Source organism: Patiria miniata, unplaced genomic scaffold (genome assembly GCF_015706575.1).
Source record: "Patiria miniata isolate m_02_andy unplaced genomic scaffold, ASM1570657v1 HiC_scaffold_17, whole genome shotgun sequence".
In the NCBI taxonomy this organism is placed as follows: domain Eukaryota; kingdom Metazoa; phylum Echinodermata; class Asteroidea; order Valvatida; family Asterinidae; genus Patiria; species Patiria miniata.
Window position 1 is genome coordinate 6616404 of NW_024037055.1, and position 21008 is coordinate 6637411.

General features: G+C 40.7%; 1 protein-coding gene across 4 annotated transcripts in view; it reads left to right on the forward strand.

Annotated features, from left to right (window-relative positions):
• LOC119723666 (1-phosphatidylinositol 4,5-bisphosphate phosphodiesterase gamma-1-like) overlaps positions 1-21008 on the forward strand; it is a 74412-nt gene that overhangs the window by 41408 nt on the left and 11996 nt on the right. For 2 of the 4 annotated variants that reach the window (XM_038194450.1, XM_038194451.1), the window contains 17 exons: positions 1906-2013; positions 2446-2561; positions 3255-3340; positions 3664-3784; positions 4874-4959; positions 5850-5984; positions 6690-6754; positions 7323-7439; positions 9063-9247; positions 10428-10628; positions 13909-14031; positions 15045-15222; positions 15832-15900; positions 16118-16221; positions 17612-17757; positions 19315-19469; positions 19917-20013. In XM_038194450.1, coding sequence (XP_038050378.1) covers positions 1906-2013; positions 2446-2561; positions 3255-3340; positions 3664-3784; positions 4874-4959; positions 5850-5984; positions 6690-6754; positions 7323-7439; positions 9063-9247; positions 10428-10628; positions 13909-14031; positions 15045-15222; positions 15832-15900; positions 16118-16221; positions 17612-17757; positions 19315-19469; positions 19917-20013 — 2092 coding nt within the window. Of the gene's footprint in view, positions 1-1905; positions 2014-2445; positions 2562-3254; positions 3341-3663; positions 3785-4873; positions 4960-5849; positions 5985-6689; positions 6755-7322; positions 7440-9062; positions 9248-10427; positions 10629-11611; positions 11816-13908; positions 14032-15044; positions 15223-15831; positions 15901-16117; positions 16222-17611; positions 17758-19314; positions 19470-19916; positions 20014-21008 lie in introns of all 4 variants that reach the window. The other 2 variants (XM_038194449.1, XM_038194452.1) reach the window with 2 other exon arrangements.

A 21008-nucleotide genomic window follows, 5' to 3' on the forward strand; every position in this document is an offset into this window, starting at 1 on the left:
CCATTTGGATGTTAAAAAGTAAAGATGTGACGTTTACACGTTTATAAACGTTTAAACAAAAACAATTCTAAATCCGTTTACAAAGTTTCCACAAATGTTTAAATGAAACCCAAAAGTATAAAAAGTATTTAAACGAAAGTATAAAAAAGGGACCTACTTTCACCGTTCACACAGTCTTCCTTTGAGTTAAACCTTCATGGCACAAATGATGAATGATGGTTTCAAACCTATTTCATTTACAAAACCTTTGAAGCACTTCAATACTTGATTACATTCGGCGTTAAGTTTTTACGTTTTCAATGACTGCCATTATTGAATCGCACCGGTCTGCAGACGTAATGAGCATGCGTCAGCCTTCGTGAAAGGCTAACCATTTAAACGGTTCTTAAAATATTTGCTAAACGTTAAAAAAATTAAACGCAAAGTCACGTCCTTATTAAAAAGCTAGTCATTATATAAATTTGGGGTCCACGTGTTCTGACCCTGTTAAATCTGACATCTGTGATTTTATAATTGTGGATGCTCTCCTTAAAGGGAATATACAACATTTGCAAACATCAAAAAATAAAACTACAAAGGTTTTACGAAAAACCTTACTAGGATGTTGGTAAATGACTGTCTAAAGCATCCTGTAAAATTATGGCACCTGGTGTGAAGTCATTTTCAAGAAAATGGTATTTTTGTAAAAATTTCCAACGGTGGTCGGCTGACTTCCGTTGGAAAAACCAAACTATTTTTCAACTACTGCTCCAAATTTACCTTTTTTTTTTCAGTCCAAATTTGGTTTGCTATCAGTTACATGTTCATGAACGGGTGAAGGCCAGCTAGACTAGTTCCCTTACCTGACAATTTTCCGGCATCTGTAAATTGATCCATTTTATATTTAGTGGAGTCGGGGAACCAGACCACTTGAACATTTTTGTTTTTCTTAGTTTTTCCAGCATTTTCGAACACAAAACTTCAAACATGTCAGTGTAACAATATTTGATCTATTATACTAACCCCTTAAATAGTTCATTTCTGAAAATTACAGCAAAAGCCAATGATGTATATTCCCTTTAATGCAGTCGTCCTCCATGAGTGATTATGAATAGTTAACTACGTACCAAACACAGACAAATTGTTTGAAGTCATTATTAATTCTGCTTGAATAGCAAATTACAAAAGTACCAAGGTAACTGGAACAGGACAAATATCACACTTTGGGCCCACCATTTATAGAATGTATGCATGATTAAAACCTCCAGTGCATTTAATACTGTACAGGGTGAGTAAAAAAAAAAAAAACCCAAATGTCGGGACAATTGTTTAAGTGAAGTTCTGCATGTAGCACTTTTAAAATCTAGGATATGAAAGCCCAATTCATAAGCTTTCATTTAATACAAGAATCATATATATCACTCATGTACTTTTCAAGTTACGGAATTTTAAACGCAACCACCATTTTGAAGTTTTGTCCACAGATCACACGAAGGCAGTTTTTCTTTCAGCAAACAAACAAAGATCACATAGGGATGTGTGTGAATTGTTTTCGTTTTGATGAAAGAACGCACACCTTTTTTTTGTGATCCATGGACAGAACTTTAAAACGGTGGTTGTGTTTCAAATTCCGTAGCTTAAAAAGTACATGAGTGATTTGAATGATTCTTGTACTAAAATAAAGCTTATGAATTGGGCTTTCATATCCTAGATTTTGAAAGTGCTGCATGCAGAACTTCGCTAAAACAATAGTCCCGACATTTGGGTTTCGCTTTTTTTGACCTACCCTGTATTGAAACAACAATAACAACAACAAAACCTCACAGATTGCTGCTGAAATTAAAGGGTTTCGTGCAGTTGTTCTTCTTCTTTATGCTGCCTGAGTACAGATTGATCATCAAGTTATTTTTTTGTTCTCTGCTCCAGGACACCACGGCAAACAATCCTATCGCAGTGAAGGCCATGATGGAATCGTTTCTGACGGACCTCGGCCGACCGTGCCAGGAGTCGGACCCCAAATTCACAGTCCCAGAGGTACGTTGATTTCATTCGAGACATGTATATCGAATTAGTCATGTATGTGATAATTCAGTCATGTATAAACGGCAAATGTACAAATAGTGGCATCGGGGGGGGGGGGGATAGGAAATTGAACACACTCTGAACTACATGTAACTGATTTGTATGGTTTTTTGGTTTGATTTTTTGTATTCTTATTTTTTCACCACCTTTCAATTTTTATTCATATGATGTTTAACTATATTTGTCATTCAATGTATTTTTAGTGTGTGTTTTTACAGCAGACAGCTAAATTTTCAATATTTTTGGTATAATGGTATAATGTATAACATTTAGGGGTACTGAGTTCAGTAACAGAAATATGCACATGTTATTGAAATATACATGTAATTGTTAATGGCTCTTCGTTTGGAGTGACTTTTGACCTTTTTTTGTCCCCGTTTTCAGTTTCTGCTGTACTTGTTCTCACCGGATAATGAGATCTGGGACAAGAAATTTGATGAGATTGTGGACGACTTGGACCAACCGCTCTGTAACTACTTGATAGCTTCCTCTCACAATACGTAAGTATTTATCTGTACAAAATCATTATTCTGGGCAGTGTTGGAGTCGAGTCCATCACAAGGCCCTGCAAGTCCATCACAAGGCCCTGCAAGTCCATCACAAGGCCTTCACAAGTCCATGACAAGGCCCTGAAAGTCTATCACAAATCCATCACAAGGCCTTCACAAGTCCATGACAAGGCCCTGAAAGTCTATCACAAATCCATCACAAGTCCTTCACAAGTCCATGACAAGGCCCTGCAAGTCCATCACAAGTACATCACAAGGCCTTCACAAGTCCATCACAAGGCCCTGCAAGTCCATCACAAGTCCATCACAAGGCCTTCAGTCTCAAGTCAAGTCACTAGCTATTCAAATGAACTGTTACAAAAGCATTCCTTTGTCATTGTTCAACCCTTATTTGTAACTGGACTTGTGAAAGGCCTTCTGATGGACTTGTAAAGGACTTGTGAAAGGATTTGTGAAAGGATTTGTGATGGACTTGTGGCTGGACTTGTGACTGGACTTGTGACTGGACTTGTGACTGGACATGTGACTGGACTTGTGACTGGACTTGTGACTTGACTTGTGTCTGGACTTGTGACTGGACTTGTGACTGGACTTGTGACTGGACTTGTGACTGGACTAGTGATGGACTTGTGACTGGTCTTGTGCAGTTGGATACTTGACCAATTCTTATTTGTGCAATGTTAGATACCTTACCGGGGATCAGATCGCTAGTGAGTCATCGTGTGAGGCGTACGTCCGTTGTTTACGCATGGGCTGCCGATGTCTGGAACGTAAGTCGACTTGATAAACACAGCAAAACCTTGTCAGAAATATCTTTAATCATTTGGCAAAAAAAACTTGTTCTGATGTGATTGATAACCAGTACATATACCTTGTTTTGTTTTGTTTTTAGAAAGTTTGGCATATTCTAAGCATTCATTCACTAACGATAGTGTCTCATTTGTAGGCGTAGAAAAACTTTTATTCTTCCATTTTGGCTAAGAAGTTGGCTCCGCAAAGCTGATAACTTTGCAATGTTTATATCACAGCATATTGGAACTGTTTCCTTTTTTTTAACAAAAATGTACTTACCGTCTTAAATTTCTGTCAATAGTTGACTGTTGGGACGGGCCAGAAGGAATGCCCATTATCTACCATGGCCTGACACTGACTTCAAAAATCAAATTCATGGACGTTTTGAAGACGATAAAGGAACACGCTTGGGTGCAGTCAGAGTAAGTTATATATTCTATGGATGTGTTGTTGCCCCTGATTGGTTGAATCAGTAGCGTGACTGGGGGGGGGGGGGAGGAACGCTATTAGTTGCTACAAATATATCCACATACTTGCAGCTGAGTATAAGATGTTGGGAAGGATAATAAGCTGAGGATTATGGTTCCTGGTAGCATTGTTCTACTTGAGACCTGAAATACAGGTTGAGTAAAAAAAAAAAAAACCGAAACCCAAATTGCAGGACCAATTTCTGAATGAAGTTTTGCCTGTAGCACTTTCAATATCTAGGATATGAAAGCCCAGTCATTAAGCTTTCTTTTAGTGCAAGAATCATTCAAATCACTCATGTACTTTTCAAGTGACAGAATTTTGAACACAAACACCGTTTTACAGTTCTGTCCACGGATCACCAAAAAAGAAAGTGTTCTTTCAGCATACTGAAAACAATTGTCATAGGGATGCATGTGAAATTGTGAATTTTAGCTGAAAGAACACTTACCTTGTTTGTGATCCGTGGACAGAACTTTATAAACGGTGTCTGTGTTCAAAATTCCGTAACTTGAAAAGTATGTGAGTGAATTGAATGATTCTTGTACTAAAGAAAGCTCATTGATTGGGCTTTCATATCCTAGATTTTGAAGGTGCTACAGGCAAAACTTCATTCAAAACTTGGTCCTGCCATTCGGGTTTCGTTTTGTTTTACCCGCCCTGTATAATGAAGTGTGTGATCATCAATCGAATAAGTTCCCTGAAAGATATGCATGTCTTGTAATTTTACATGTTGAATCAGGTGGCTTAACCGTACTTTCCTCGCCTTCCACCGCTGTGACCCGGTTCGAATCCCGCTTGGGCCGACATGTGGTTTTCCCCTAGAATGTGATTCTGGGGTTTTTCCTCCCACCACTAAAACTGTAATTTCCTTCCACATCTTCCATTCTTCTGCCAAAGAAATCGAAAGATTTTTGTCGAAAAGAATATTTGTGGGCTTTCCCAGCCAATTGTTGAATGATCATAAATAAATAAATTAATAAATTTATTTAAGAAAATATATTTTTTGAAGTGATGAACCGTTCCTTTTTCCCTGTTTGCAGTTTGCCCATCATTTTATCAATCGAGAACCACTGCACACTGATACAGCAACGCAACATGGCTTCATCATTCCAGGAAGTCTTTGGAGGTGAGTTTGGGGAAAATTCCAAAACTTGACACGTAAATGACTGCCTTCTTTATAATGACATGGACTTTTTAACCCTCCTCATGAGAAGTCAATATTCTGAGCAATATGCATGTATATGCTTTAAAACCCTGCAGGTGAAAGTGAAAGGATATAAAGTGTTAAAGTACCTTTGTTATATCCAGAGGTGAAACTTTCTCGATTTTAATTGAAAAGCAAGAGCTCAAGCTATTATGTTGGGAACTTAAAACACTACAAGAAATCGCTTAATGGCAAAAGCAAAACTTGTTATTATGTACACGTTTTTAAGCAGTTGCTAATCTGGTAAGCGTTTGCTTGCAAGAAACAAGCGGTTTGCTTTTGCTTAAAAGTAGAAGCTTGTGCTCGTTAGCAGTAGCTAATTTTATGTATCAAAATGTAAGCAAAAGCCTAGAAAAAGCAATTGCTAGTTTTTATGTATTCGACCCAGTGCAGTCTACAACATTGTTATTACCCCTGCTCATCTGGTCAATGAAAAATATACAATCTGAACTCCTTGGGAGAGCATAGCTCGGTGCTGCTTAATACAACTAACTACCACTTCACTCGGAGGTTTTATAATCAATGTAGAAGTTTTCTTCGGTTTTGTTAGCATTGTTTTGTTAAAATATTTTTTTTTTACCATATTGTTTCATGACTTTGCTCACCTCAAAACCAAATTGTTTCTCAGTCACAGGAAAATCCCTAGAACGTGAAACAAACCAACCACAAGTTAAAAAATAACTTTTTTTCAACCTAGATTTTTTATTGCCAAGGAGTGGTTAAAACTAAAAATGTTCTGTCTAAAGTTTGTTCCTTGTAAATACAGTCTCTTAATTGTGGTGATTTTATTGTCAATTTTGTTTTTTATGCAGACTCCCTTTTGACGCAGCCAGTGGATCGCGATGCCACCATACTGCCGACGGTCAACCAGCTAAGAAAGAAGATCATACTCAAGCACAAGAAGCTGATGGGCACCAATGAAACCTTCAGCGTACCCACTGAAGAAAGTGAGTTCATTTCACGTCACAAATCACAACAATTCCTCCCAGTTGTTATACTGAGTATCATTTATATGTACCCTGCTTTTTCAGCTTGAAGTAAAAAGTTGCTTGCAGAGAATTTGTGATAAATTCAAAATTTGTTTCTGTTCAAAATGGGCACAATTGCAGAATACCCCGCCACTCGATCTGTGCACCTCGTAGCCGGCTACGGAGTCATGGTTGATTGCCCTCAATAAACATTCTCAGCGCTACCTGTACGTACCAGGCCTACGCATGTCACACTCCACTGCACTCCCACTCCATATCCGCGTAGCTGGCAACAGGGTAGTTGGTTTGGACTTAGAATTTTTTTCAGCAGCTCCCATTTCTTTTGTGTTGCTTCGTTCTCAAGGGGACCCCCACTCAGTATCCGCGTAGCCGGCAATGAACTTGAATTGTTTCTCGTCCAGTGATTCCAACCGCGTAGCCAGAGATTTTAGGGGTGTATTTCCGAGTGGCGGGGTATTCTGCAATTACTCCTCAAAATGCATAATTTTTCTGTTCAAAATCCAATTTTCTGTGCACAGCTGCAGCCTCGCTTTTGTTTCAGTGTGGTGGATTGATCGATTTTTTCTTTTCCAGAACCCACTGTGGATTCAAATCCCTTCAATTTTTAATTTTTTTTTCCGAACCTTTTTTTTTTTACTTTGCTTGATAATTGTACCCCGACAGTGTCTGGTCTTGATTTGAGGAACTCTCTGAAGAACGGAATCCTCAAGATCGAAGACCCAATGGACGTGAGTAGTTCTGTTATGTTTTGGGTAATAAGAGCCACATTATTTCTAGTCTTGGCCAGTGGCGCACCCGGGATTTGGCTGTGGGGGGGGGGGGGCTCACAAGGTTTTTTCAATTTTTGTTAAGTTCTGAATTTGTTCAAAAAATTTTGCCCAAAATTTGTGGCCGCAAATAATGGGTTTTTTTGGGGGGGAGACTATTTTGACGTTGGTGGCGCCATTTACACCCCTACTATACTACTCAAAAATAGGCCACATGCATATCACCACGATTAAATCGTAGGACTAAAAAAATAAATTGAACCCCCTCCCCCCAAAAAAATTGGCAACCTCTTGGGGGGGGGGGAGGCTCAAGTCCCCCAAGGCCCCATTTCTGAAAATTACAGCAAAAGAAAATGATGTATATTACCTTAAATGGCTTTTTCATTTGTTAATTGTTCACAGGCAGAATTGCAGAAAGTCTCCGGCAGAAATCTAGTATTAAAAAGTTTCATAAAAAAAATATCTTACATACAATTGACCAAAATGATAAAATGTTTCTGTTCATTTTCTCTCTCTCTCTCGATTAAAGAATGAATGGGTCCCACATTACTTTGTCCTGACCACAGAGAAGCTCTTCTACTGCGAGCAAACCCAAAACCTTGTCAACCAAGATGACGATGACGACACAACTAGCCAATTGGACATGGTAAGTAGTGTAAACTGAAGTACAGTTAAACGTCGCTATACCGAACACCGCTATACCAAACATTCGGCTTCACCGAACGCCGTTCTTGGCTCTTGATTTGTGTGTACAAAATGTACCGAATATTGCTGTTGAAAAATGTCAACAGAAGAGCGAAAAGTGACTATTATTTCCCCAAGGAATAGAAGGGGAAAGCCACCCATTGCTGTAGGTACTGGTAGTAAGCTCGAAATCTGTGTAATTACATTATGCAATAGTCGGCACGTGTTCGGAGTCATCTTTCAGTAGCTAGAAGTACCAGGGCGCGAAGGGGGAAAGTTCTGAAGGGCGCTATTTATTGCAAAATTAGTACCGGAGCACTGGCAGCTTAAAACCGCTATACAGAACGATCGCTATTAAGAACAATTTCTGTGGATCCTGCGATGTCCGTTATAGCGGCGTTCCACTGCACTTAGTTTGAAACTAACAAGGCTGATACGCTTCGTTTTTGATGTACTTAAAGATACTTCAGATCATTTGTTCTTTTGTGCATTTGTCTGTTTTGTTATTTTGAAGCAAAGAAAATTGCTCAAAATCTTAAGTAGGGTGCATAACAACTAGCCTGTTGAAGTTTCAGCTCAATGCGAATACGTATGAGAACATTTTTATAATAGCAGGCATTTATATAGCGCTTTCACGCCGCAACGGGGTATCAAAGCGCTTTACAATTATTATTTTCCCTGTTTCAACGGGCAAGCACTCCTGAAACCTTCTCAACTCCCTGGGGAGCATACACAGCCGGTAGACAGGCGGTAGGCAGCCATTTCGGCACTCTTGGCCGTAATCAACCTCACACAGTAACCAACACTGCCCTCACAGGTACCCATCTACTCCTGGGTGGAGAGAAGCAATGAGTGACAAAGCGCCTTGCTCAAGGGCACACGCCCCATAACCCCGGGCTGGACTCGAACCCACAACCTACAGAATTACCCGCAGGCCACACATTCAACGCTCCGGACCACTGGGCCACAGCACTCCGTGGGTCAAGCATTTCTGGGTCACGTAACTGGATTCACTTGCTAAGGCACATAACAAAAGTGTGCCTGCGGACACCGTATTCGGAACTCACCTTCATTGTTAGTTTTCTTTCAAATGATGAAATTGTAGGCAGCATAATTTCACAGGGTGTATGTATTCGATACCAGTCCTAACCTCAATTTGAGAAAGCTTTATGTCATTAAATTCAGTACTTTTCCGGGTAATTATATGTGTCTTTCCAGTATTTCAAACTAGAATGGCACTTCACTCTGCCTCAGTAAAACAGTGCGCTCCATAAATCAACTCGGGAGGCTACAATCCCGGCCAAAATGGTTGGGACACTTCGAAATAACCTTAGCCTCCAACGGTCACCAACTCCCCCACTCCCCCGGTCAAGGTTGTTCTCTTCAGGGGATGGAGCACACACTGCGCAATGAGAGATAACATTGACCGGGGGCTGGGGGGTTGGGGGCCCAGCGAGATTTGGCCAGGATTGTAGTTTTACTGCACCACTCGGAGCGGTCACTATTTTGCATACTCTCCTTACAGTCATATTTTCAATCCTGATAAATCCCTTTTTTTTGTTTCACGCCTTTCCTGGTCTTGCAGCAAGCCACACCCAACGACGAGCTGCACTTCTCCGAGCCCTGGTTCCACGGCAAGCTGAACAGCAACAGCGACGTCACGCCCAGGATGCTTGCCGAGCAGCTGCTCAACCAATACCAGAAGGGCGACGGCACTTTCCTGGTCCGAGAGAGTGAAACTTTCAAGGGGGACTACTCCTTGTCATTCTGGTAAGCAAAAACTAAGTATTACAACTCTGTTAAAGCCCTACAGAGATATATGGTGGAATCACCTGTAGCTGCTTAGCAGGGAAAAACTTGCTTAGGAGTCATCACATTAAATATCCAGGGGCTGATTTCACGAAACGCTGTGACGCGTCTTAGGTAGAGTAACTCATCTTAACTCGCGACTCATCTTAGGATGGATTTCACAAAATTTGAGATGAGTTCAACACGTCTTAACTTCCTTAACAATGCCCTTGCGTAGTGTACTACTATTTGGGGGGCAAAACCACTAAACTACTTTTTGAATGTACAAGCTTTGAAAAAATGTTGACGTGTGTGAAAAGTGCAAGATAAAGTCAACACATTTCTGTTTGGAATAGTCAAATTGATTTTTAAATTGTGAGTGCAGTTTTGCTTGACAGGTTAAAATGAAATATAACTATACCTCAAACATATTCATGATCGAGAGCCGAATTCTCACTGTTCCACTCATCATCACATGCCAGCCACTATCTTTGCTGTATACCAAGCGCGCATTCGAGTATTCACGCACAGGGTAAATGCGCATGCGTAGTAGACTATCACATGGGTTATCCGTGCCATAGTCCACTTCGCATGCACATTACCAAGCAATCGTGGAACTGTCACAGGGGTGTAGTGCGCACATGTGAACATCGCTCTACGGTAGCTATACACATGAAAAGATGACCGCACACGTAAAAATGTTAATCAGCATTTTCCCGAGCTCAGTGATGCCAAACTGGAGAATATTGTGGACAATAAAGATGCCTCCTCAACTAAACAAAAGTTGTCCACAGTGCAGTAGAAACTGTTAGTGTATTGCAAAAAAACTGAACTTTTCTGAGGTGAGCTAGACAAGATTGTATGCCCAGGTTGCGTACTGCAATGGGAAATTTGGCAACTGAATATGTATGAGGTAAAGTAAAACAAATATAACATGGCTTATTTCAGCCCTCAAACCCTGTTATATTTGTGTATTAAAGTCATTGAGACCTTCTAATTCCATTCAATTCAATTCCAGCTACAAATTTCTTCATTGGAGCAGGACAGTTTGCAAAATCCAGAATATGAAAAAAATTTATCACAAATATTGCAGTTTTGTGACTTTTGTTGTAAGTATATCACCTAACCCCCCTCTTCCCCCTCAAAAACAAAATTACCCAAGGGCGCGAGGCAAGGTGAACCACTGCCGCATCCGGTACAAGCTAGACCAGAGCCGGCCCAAGTACTTCTTGGTGGAGCACACGTGCTTCGATAGTCTCTACAGCCTCATCTCCCACTACCGCCAGTGCCCCTTGCGCAGCCGGGGGCTCGAGCTCCTACTGACGGAGCCCGTGCCACAACCCCTCAGCCACGAGGGAAAAGAGTAAGTCGACGGACCCCTCCCCTTCCCCCCCTTCCCCCTCCACCACCCACCAGCTGTGGCCTAACTGTGGTGTGATTCGACAATACTAATCACCAACTGCATGTCTTTCTTTTTCTTTCAGTATTTTTTTTCTCTGTTTGTTTCTGCGGGATGTGAGCGTGGCACTCTACTAGAACGCAACACTGCATGATGCCGCATGGATTTTTTTTCTCCAATTTTTTTTTTAGTGTGATGTGGTGAACAACGTTAACCTCCTTGCCTATCAATGGACCGTGCATGCGCCCTAATGCCTTGTTACTAATCGTATTGTGTTTATTTTGTCTTTATTTCTCTCTCCTACATATGCCATAACCATTCTCTGCATTACTTTTTTACTTTGCGCATACCACTTGTGTTCTACCATTTGTTGTCCCTCTTTTTGCATCCTCCATGCTCTGCCCATTTTTTCCTAAACCCGGTCCATGAATAACGACTCTCTTCCTGCATAATGTTTTCTTTTCACTTGTCATCCATTTTCTGTAACTGTTTGACTCGTGATGGTGTTACTTTTTTACTGCTTTCATCCTAAATTTTGTGTTATTCCCCTCCATTTTATCCCCTTTCATTCTTTCCCTCTCCCTTTTTTTTTAATTTGTTTCATTTTTGCTTCTCATTTTTAAATTTTGCTTCATTTTACCTTATCTTTATGTCCCTTTTTTTTTTAAATAATTCCATCAAATTTCTCTGTGCCTTTTTTTCACATGTCCATTTTTCTACTCCCGGTTTCCTTTTCTATCGTCTTCATCGTTTTTGTCTTTTGTCGTTTTTGTCTTTTGTCGTTTTTGTCGTTTTTGTCTTTGGTCGTTTTTGTCTTGTCCTTTCCTCCAACTTCTTTGACATCAACTTTTCACCTCTGTCTGAAACGCTGTCTGATTCCCCCATCCTCACATCAAAACATACACACACACTCACACACCCACAAACATCAAATATCAAAACAACAGGGCTGGGGGACACGTTAGTCACTGCCGAATCAAAAGCAAGCTCGTAAACGGTCAGCCCAGGTACCACCTCACGGAGAGCCTGACGTTCTCAAACCTGTACGATCTCGTAAACTTCTATCGCGAAAAGCCGCTCCGGGGACGGAACGGTCTGGAGCTAATCCTGACCTACACGGTGCCCCAGGCTTTGGGACATAAAAACCAACCGTAAGTTATTTCCAAAGCAGAGAAAACTAAAAAAGTTGACACTTTTTTGTTCGTTTTGGTGTATTACACATCATTTCAACGACATTGTGTAGTTTATTATAAAGCATCAGGCCATTCATTAAACTGAAACATTTCATTTTTGCAATTTTTTGTATCGAAAGGGAATAATGTACCCAGCATTTTTCATGAGAACCTTGGAGTGCTTTGAATCTTATTTCACAGAAGAGTAGGCAAAGTCATTGAAATTTCACTCCATCGTTTCAGTTTTTCGTTATTCGATTTCCTCTAGAAATTCACAAATTGGGCTGTTAAAAAGGAAACTAGATCTAAAGTTATCCGAGAACTGGTAGACCTTGGAGTGTCATGGCCTAGCGGTTAAGAGCACCTGACTCGTGCTCTGGTGTTTCAGAGGCAACAGTGGCGTGGGTTCGAGCCCGGGCCAGGACACTTGTGCCCTTAAGCAAGGCACTTAACCATTATTGCTTCGTCCTTCGGATGGGACATTAAGCCGGAGGTCCCGTGTGTTGTATAAGGCCTAACGCACGTAAAAGAACCCAGTAACACTTATCGCTAAGAGAAGGGGTTTGCCCTGGTGTTTCTGGCCTCCTAGTTATACTCCCTTGTGGAAGTCCTTAGGAGAAGAACCAACCAAGTAACCAAGTACCTTTATTGGGTTTTGTCATTCATCAATTAAGGTAATGATCGGTTAGATACAATCAGTCATCGACACTGTGTCATTCACAAATGATTCAAATAATTTTGAATCCACAAAGGAGGGCACAACTATAGCAACTCCTTGAGTTTGGAACTGATTGCAAGTGTAATAACACTACAATGCAAGTTACGACGATTACCTAAGAACAAAATAAGAAAATCAAATATAGCTTTTAAAATCTTCCCTACACTTTGTTTCCTTCTATGTTCCTTGCCTTTTTCCTGTTAATTTTTAATATCACTTTGTTTTCTCTCTTATGTGTAAAATGCCCTCCCTGACCATTTGAGTTTCATAATTTTTGGTTGATTGACACTTTTGCCTGATGGCATTTGTAATTTTCATCTGTTTGTGCACAAATCAATTCGGGCAATTCACAATGCAGTGCGCCACCAAGAGTTTGCCATGGAGGGTCAACTTTTCAAGTTTACAGTCAACAAAAAATTTGAATGAGTGTCAGTAGATACTTGAGCTAATTTGTTATAGATTGGGGCATAGCGTTCTGCCGCCTTATACCAAAAATCACCATATTGATACAAAGAAAAGAAAAGGGCAAACATATACTCGAATCATACGCTTACAAAACTACTGACCGGAAAAAAACAAACAATTTCAAATTTCCCGCGCTGCGAATTTGTCGACCATCTCCCGCAATGCACTGGGAAAAATGAACTCTCCGTGGCAAACTGTTGGTGGCGCTCTGCATTGTGAATAGCCTGAGTTGATGAGTTTTATTACTGCATCCTCCCCTTTTTGGCATGCTGTAATTTTTTTCTAATACTGTTAGCTTGGCCTCACCATTTTTGTTCTTGATGGTTATGATAGCATGCATGTGATGTCACTTTCACGGCTTCCACTGTGTTTGTTGTTAAATGTTTTGTCTGGATCTCGTAAATTCTGCATAATAACAACAATATCTTGTGCTGTATATGCAAATAACTCCAGATAAACTAGGGGTACATTGAAATATCACAAGTGTTACCCTACAAATATCCAGCGATAGTGTCATTCACTTTCATTAAAAATAAAAGAGTTCCAATCAGACAAGTTTCTTTGTTAAAAATTCTCTCTTTAGTTATATGTTCGACTTGAAGGATGGTGTAAAAATATGCGTGGAAAGTTTATAGAATAACATGACAAAACTCCTTAACCCTCCTATGGAAATATGCATTGTCAGCCTTGTTATTACTTGGGTCGATATTGGTCAAGACCCCCATTGGTTTGTACACAGAATGCCAGGAGGTGAGGAAGAAAATTTTGACCATTGGTGGCCTATTAAATAGTAGGAGGGTTAAACAAATCAATACATTGCAAAACAAAAAATCTTAATCTTGTAATCCTGAGCATGTAATAACAATTTCTGTAATTTTTTTTTTTTAAGTTGGTTTCATAAGAAGTTGAGCCGGCCTCAGGCAGAAGAAATGCTGAAACGAGTCCACCAAGACGGCTCGTTCCTGGTCAGGAAGAGAGAGCAGGGAGACGACTCCTACGCCATATCATTCAGGTAAGAGAAGTCTGGGTACCAGTCAGTTAGCAGTGCTAGCTTTGTATGATGATTTCACGAAACAGTGCATAACTTATTCCTTGGGTAAAAAACCTGGCGTAGCTATGCAACATTTTAGATAATTTAAACATCACCCAAGAGGGCTGTCTCTTTGCAATCGGCGACGCCCACTTCTTTGAATAATCAAGAAAATCTATACGTTTTTCCTTTGGTAATTGGCCCCTCCTATTGCAGGGCGGTGTGACGGTAAGATCAAGCAAATCAGTTGAGAGGGCTGGCTCTTTGCCATCGGCGACGCCCACTTGTTAAAATAACCCATATAATCAATATCTTTCTCCATTGGTTGGCCCCTCCCACTGCAGGGCGGAGGGCGCAAGATCAAGCAATGCTGTATCAGCTGAGAGGGCTGGCTCTTTGCCATCGGCAACGCCCACTTGTTGAAATAACCCATATAATCAATATCTTTCTCCATTGGTTGGCCCCTCCCACTGCAGGGCGGAGGGTAAGATCAAGCAATGCTCTATCAGCTGAGAGGGCTGGCTCTTTGCCATCGGCGACGCCCACTTGTTGAAATAACCCATATAATCAATATCTTTCTCCATTGGTTGGCCCCTCCCACTGCAGGGCGGAGGGCAAGATCAAGCAATGCTCTGTCAGCTGAGAGGGCTGGCTCTTTGCCATCGGCGACGCCCACTTGTTGAAATAACCCATATAATCAATATCTTTCTCCATTGGTTGGCCCCTCCCACTGCAGGGCGGAGGGCAAGATCAAGCAATGCCCTATCAACTGAGAGGGCTGGCTCTTTGCCATCGGCGACGCCCATTGTTGAAATAACCCATATAATCAATATCTTTCTCCATTGGTTGGCCCCTCCCACTGCAGGGCGGAGGGCAAGATCAAGCAATGCTCCATCAGCTGAGAGGGCCAGCTCTTTGCCATCGGCGACGCCCACTTGTTGAAATAAACCATATAATCTATATCTTTCTCCATTGGTTGGCCCCTCCCACTGCAGGGCGGAGGGTAAGATCAAGCACTGCCGCATCAACCAGGAGGGCCGGCTCTTTGCCATCGGCAACGCCCACTTTGAGAGCATCGTGGAGTTGGTCTCCTACTACGAGAAGTTCCCGCTCTATCGCAAGATGAAGCTCAAGTACCCTGTCAACCAAGAGATCGTGGACCGACTCGGAGGGGTACGAAACAAAACATTTATTATTATAAAAGGAAAATAGGATCATTTGCAGCCCCAATTTCTTCAAAACCTTTTGAAAGAAAATGATTTTTTAGAAGAAACAGATAGAAGACGGTCATTTCTAAGTGGAAGTTCATGTGGTGGTTTGTTGTAAACTGGTCAGTGGTGGCGCTTCGGGGGAGGGGGGATTTGCCAACCCCCCCCCCCTCCCCCAAGTTGATTCCTTGCCCCCAGTTTGCCCCCCCCCCCCCAGTTTGCCCTCAACACTTTATCTACAAATAGATTCATTATGTTTATTTTCTTCGCTGTTAAGATTCATAACATTTTGGACACAATTTGGGCCAACGAAAGCAGCATAGTTTGGTAGACAAAACACGCCACGCATGCATTTATACAGCCGTCGATAGTGTGCAGCCAACGTCTTTGTACATTTGTTATACATTTGTTATACACCATTCTGTGGCTTGATACGTTTCTCATTCATAAAAAAGACTACACTTCTAAGTTGCTGTAGTGGCTTATTTCCGGACCATTGACAATGGGCACGGGCGCGTACACAGGCTTTTAGTTACCATTTAGTTATTAGGCTTTTCCTTGCTTTTACCCTTAGGCAGCAGATGAGAATTCCTTGTATGGTAACCCGGAACTCTACATGGACCCAAACCAGTTTGTACCAAAGGTAAATATATAAATATGCCAGTACTGTCCAAAAGTGATTTGCTAATTTCATTTGCAGACCAGAAATAACCATGCCTCGTTCCGTTCTCGTCAAAATAATCCTGGTGTGAACTGGTCAAAGAGGAAAGTTAGAGAGGTAACGTTAACCATCACCTTTCATTGATAGAATTGCTCTACTCTGTCCTATTTCATTGAACGTAAACGCTTTTCTTTGGTAGGTGACAGTGAAAGCCCTGTATGACTACAAGGCCCAACGAGATGATGAGTTGACATTCTGCAAGCACGCCATCATCACCAATGTAGATAAGCAAGACCTTGGCTGGTAAGCCAATTGAACTGCCAACCGTCTGTCGAACTGCCAAGTGATGTATCATTGACAGTTGTAGACTGTTTCCCCCCCCCCCCCCAAAAAAAAATATGGGGACCTGTAGTTGGCCCATTTAAAGCCATTGATTGGGTCTCCTGCGCGCATGCATTATGATTGTTTATTTTTTGAATCGCTCTTTAGCTTTGTGCATGGACGGTGATCGAACACACGATTGTCAAAAAAATAATTACAAAATATTGCTGTTTGATTTCTTCACAGCAGTGCACCTTTAGAGAGAAAAATTGTGGAAAGTATTCTAATATCAAAATAAGAAAGTATCCTAATATCTATATAAGAAAGTTTTTTTTTTTTTATGAAATAAAGAGTCCTTATATCAATATCAGAAAGCATCTTAAAATGAAAATTAGAAATTATCCTAAAATCAAACTTAGAAAGTATCTTAAAATTAAAATTAGAAAGTATCTTAAAATCAAAATTAGAAAGTATCTTAAAGGGAATATACAACATTTGCAAACATCGAAAAATAAAACTACCAAGTTTTTGCGAAATACCTTAATATGATGTTGGTAAATGACAGTCTAAAGCATCCTGTAAAATTATGGCACCTGGTATACTGTCATTTTCAAGAAAAGTGGTATTTTTGTATCAATTTCCAACGCTGATCGGCCGATCAGCGTTGGAAACAACTGGCTTTTTTTTTCAAATACTGGCCCCAATTGACCATTGCACTTGTTTGCAATCGATTACAAACCTATGAACGGGTACGAGCCAGCTAGACTGGTTCCCTGACCTTACAATTCCCCAATGTATGTAAACTGCTCTGTAGTCTTCTTATATGGAGTCAGGGAACCAGACTTCAGGAAAATGATCGTTTTTCTTGGTTTTTATAGCATTTTCGAACCCAAAACCTCCAAAAAGTCAGTGTAACTATATTTGCTTTATATTTCCAACCCCCCAATTCCATACATTTCTGAAAATTACAGCAAAAGCAAATGATGTATATTCCCTTTAAAATCAAAGTTAGAAAGTATCCTGAAATCAAAATTGGAAAATATCCTAATATCAAAACAAGAAAGTATTAAAAAAAAAAACAGTTTTGCTGCTATTTCCTAGGTTTGCAACATTGCTAATGTTGCTAGCATCGTGACTTTGGGCGTGTTCCCTGGCTACATGTCATTTACTGGTTTATGGCTTCTAACTAGCGCCCCGTGAACAAAGACATTGACGAAATGGGGAACCACCAACATAGGGCTGGAAAGCTCAGTTGGTAGAGCACCGGAACGGTAATCCGGAGGTCGCAGGTTCAAACCCCGCTCCAGTCAAGTTCTTTGTTCAACTTAAAAAATTCAAAATAAGAAAGTGTACTAATATCAAAATGTTTCAGGTGGAAAGGAGACTATGGCGGCAAGAAGAACATGTGGTTCCCCTCCAACTACGTGGAAGAGACCCAACCAAACGACAACAGTCCCGAGTCAACGCTACTAGGCAACCTGCAGAAGGGGGCTATTGACATCCGAAGATGCGCTGTTGGTAAGTTTACTTTTAACCCTAACCCCTGGGGTATATTTACAAGAAAGTATCCTGAATCCGCCAAAATCCGTCAGTTTTCCCATGCAACACAAATTTGGTGGCCAGTGAGTCCATCAGAATCCACCAGTTAGCCGGGAGTGAATCTGTTGAGATCCTGAATCCATCAAAGTCCCCCAACTGCTCAATATGGAGGTATCCTGAATCCATCAAAATCCTGTAGTACGGCTAGGTTCCATGTCCTGAATCCATCAAAATCCCCCAACTTTTTCAATATGGAGGTATCCTTTTTCAATATGGAGGTATACCCAAAACAGGGGTGTGGATTTTGATGGATTCAGGTACATTAGGGTTAATATTCGAAGAAAACAAATCCTGGTTTTTAGCGCAGAAGGTTGCTTTTGGCCAATCTGTGGAGGACTTTTTTAATTTTTCAAGAATGTCAGCAACTGAGGTATACTAAACTGTTGAAGATTATTGAAAGATTTACTGTCACTAATTTCATTTGAACCAAAAAATGAATACATAAATAACAACAAAATCACATATTTCAGCTGAAAAACATTTTGACCAATTAGTCAAAAACAGTCAGTCGAAACAAAATATCAGCAATTGTAATCATGAATTGAAGGCTGTAAGAAAGTTAGTTCAATTTTCCAAGCGCAAGATTTGACACTTTTTCATTTTTGGATTACCAAATTGTTGTATTTGTGCAAAAATCATAGAGGGCACAAACGAAGTTGTTCCAAAGTAAATACAAAACTCTGAAAAACTACTGTATTTTCGTATTTTTTTTCATGCTCCAACTTGTCTTTTTGGGGGATTACGTGAGTAATTGCAGATGTGGGATTCAGTCACCATCAAACCACCCCCCCCCCCCATTATTATCTGCTGCGTTTTTCCCCAAAACTGAAAAATTCTTGAAGTTTGATATACACATGCGCCTTTGGAATTCAAACAGGCTTTTGTGGTAATCGATGACCTTTCAGATTTCCAATCTTTAAAAATTAGGCAAAGTTGGCAAAATGTTTGAAGAGAATTTGAAACAGTCATGCCCCTTGCCTTTTCCTTGCCTTAGTGCAAGAATCATTTACATCACTCATGTACTTTTCAAGTTACGGAGTTTTAAACACAGCCACCGTTGTAAAGTTCCATGGATCACAAAAAAAGGTGTGCGTTCTTTCAGCAAAACCAAAAACAATTCACACACATCCTTATGTGATTCGTTTTGCTGAAAGAACACTGAACTTTTTTTGTGATCCGTGGACAGAACCTTAAAACTGTGGTTTTGTTTAAAACTCCATAACTTGAAAAGTACATGAGTGATTTGAATGATTCTTGTACTAAAAGAAAGCTTATGAATTGGGCTTTCATATCCTAGATTTTGAAATTGCTACATGCAGAACTTCACTAAAACAATGGTCCCATCATGTGGGTTTCGGTTGTTTTTTTTACTCACTCTCTACAAAGTTTTCTGAAGTCTTGGTGTTTCTCCCCCTTTATGAGCGTGACTTTTCAGTTACATAAATATTTTTATATTTATGATTTAAATACTTACAGAGACGCTACCCGCAAGTCGATCCACGCACCCCAACGTCTTCAGAATCTCCCCTCTGAACAACCGAGGGGCCATCGACTTGGCGGCATCTTCGACCGAAGACCTAAGCGACTGGATTCAGACGATAGAGGATGCCTCACTCAAGGCAGAGGCCAGGGTAAGAAACATCGTACAAATACTGTTGAAATGACTCTTGCAAAACAGTATTTGTGGCGTTTGGCTGTACATCAGAAGTTGGCTGGAAAATTTTGCCTTTTGCAAAATTCAAAATTGTTGGCGAAAAATAATGCCGGATAATGTGGTTAATGCAGTCATCCTCCAAGAGTGATCATAAATTTCAAACTACCTACACAAAAATAAAACATAGTTTGAAGTCATTCTTAATGATACTTACAAAGTACCAAGGTAACAGGGACAGGAAAAAGGTCACTTTTTTTGAAGGGGAGCTTCGTGATAGAGTTGTTAGCCTGCCTAGATTTGTATATAATTGAACAAACAAAAAAACCAACCCAACTCAGAGAGAACAAGAAAAGCTAGTATAGAGTTTGTTTAACAGTCAGCATTTATTCATAGAACTCGTTGTGTTTTTTCCCAAAAACTGTAGCGATTGGAAGAGACCAAGCATGAACGCAAGATGCGCATCGCCAAGGAATTCTCTGATCTCATCGTGTACTGCAGATCAGTACCTTTCCGTGAAGATAGTAAGTGTCCACTTCCCTCCAGTCCTTCAAAACGCTTCCTTTTTCATTCTCTAGATTACTCTAAAAGACTTGCAGAATACATCGCTGACCACAAGAGTAACGATTTGGAGAGCATCGTGTATCAACAATGGGAGCGTGGCCTAGTGGTTAGGGTTCGTGACTCACGATCAGAGGGTCAGGGGTTCAAATCCAGCTGCTGGTCATATGTTGTGCCCTTGGGAAAGCCACTTCATCCCCACTTGCCTCTCTCCACCCAGGAGTGTAAATGGGTACCGGCATTAGCTTGGTAATAGCCTGTGATGGACTAGCCCATCCAGGAGGGATGGAAATATTCTTGGTCATTTCATGCTACTGAAACCGGAGATAAACGCCGGCCTGATGGGCCACATTGGCTCGTGACAGACTTTACTTTTTTTATGCATCAACAATAAGCACTTTCTGGGGAATATGTGCCTTCTTGCATACGGGGCAAATTTAATTAACACTCTTTGCTATGTATGTACCGTCAATCATGCGTTCATTCCAATATGCGCTCACACCAGGCAACGCGTATTCTTTTTAGAAAAACTTTGCCCCGTAAACAAGACGGTGCATATTACCGTGAAAGTGTTTATTCACTTGCACTCCATCTGTAGTATTATGTATGCTGTCCGTTGGGTGTTTGCAGGTTGATGCACTTAATGTTTCATGTCCAAATCTGACTGACGGCCATGACCTTACATCATCTTTACTCCTCAGAAAAGTGCAAAATCAATACGAGGTTGGACACGGAAACTAAAAATTTGGAGACCGCCAACACAGGGCTGGTAGAGCACCGGAATGTGTTCCCAGAGGTTTTTGGTTTGAATCCCTCCCCAGTCAATTTCTTTGCTCCAATATATTGATAAAATAGGGAATCTGATGTAAAAATTTAGGCTTTGCATGGTGGAGTATCGGTATCGTTTTGGTTTGCGGTAACACCATGTGGTAATAACTACCGTCGCTCAGTAGATGTT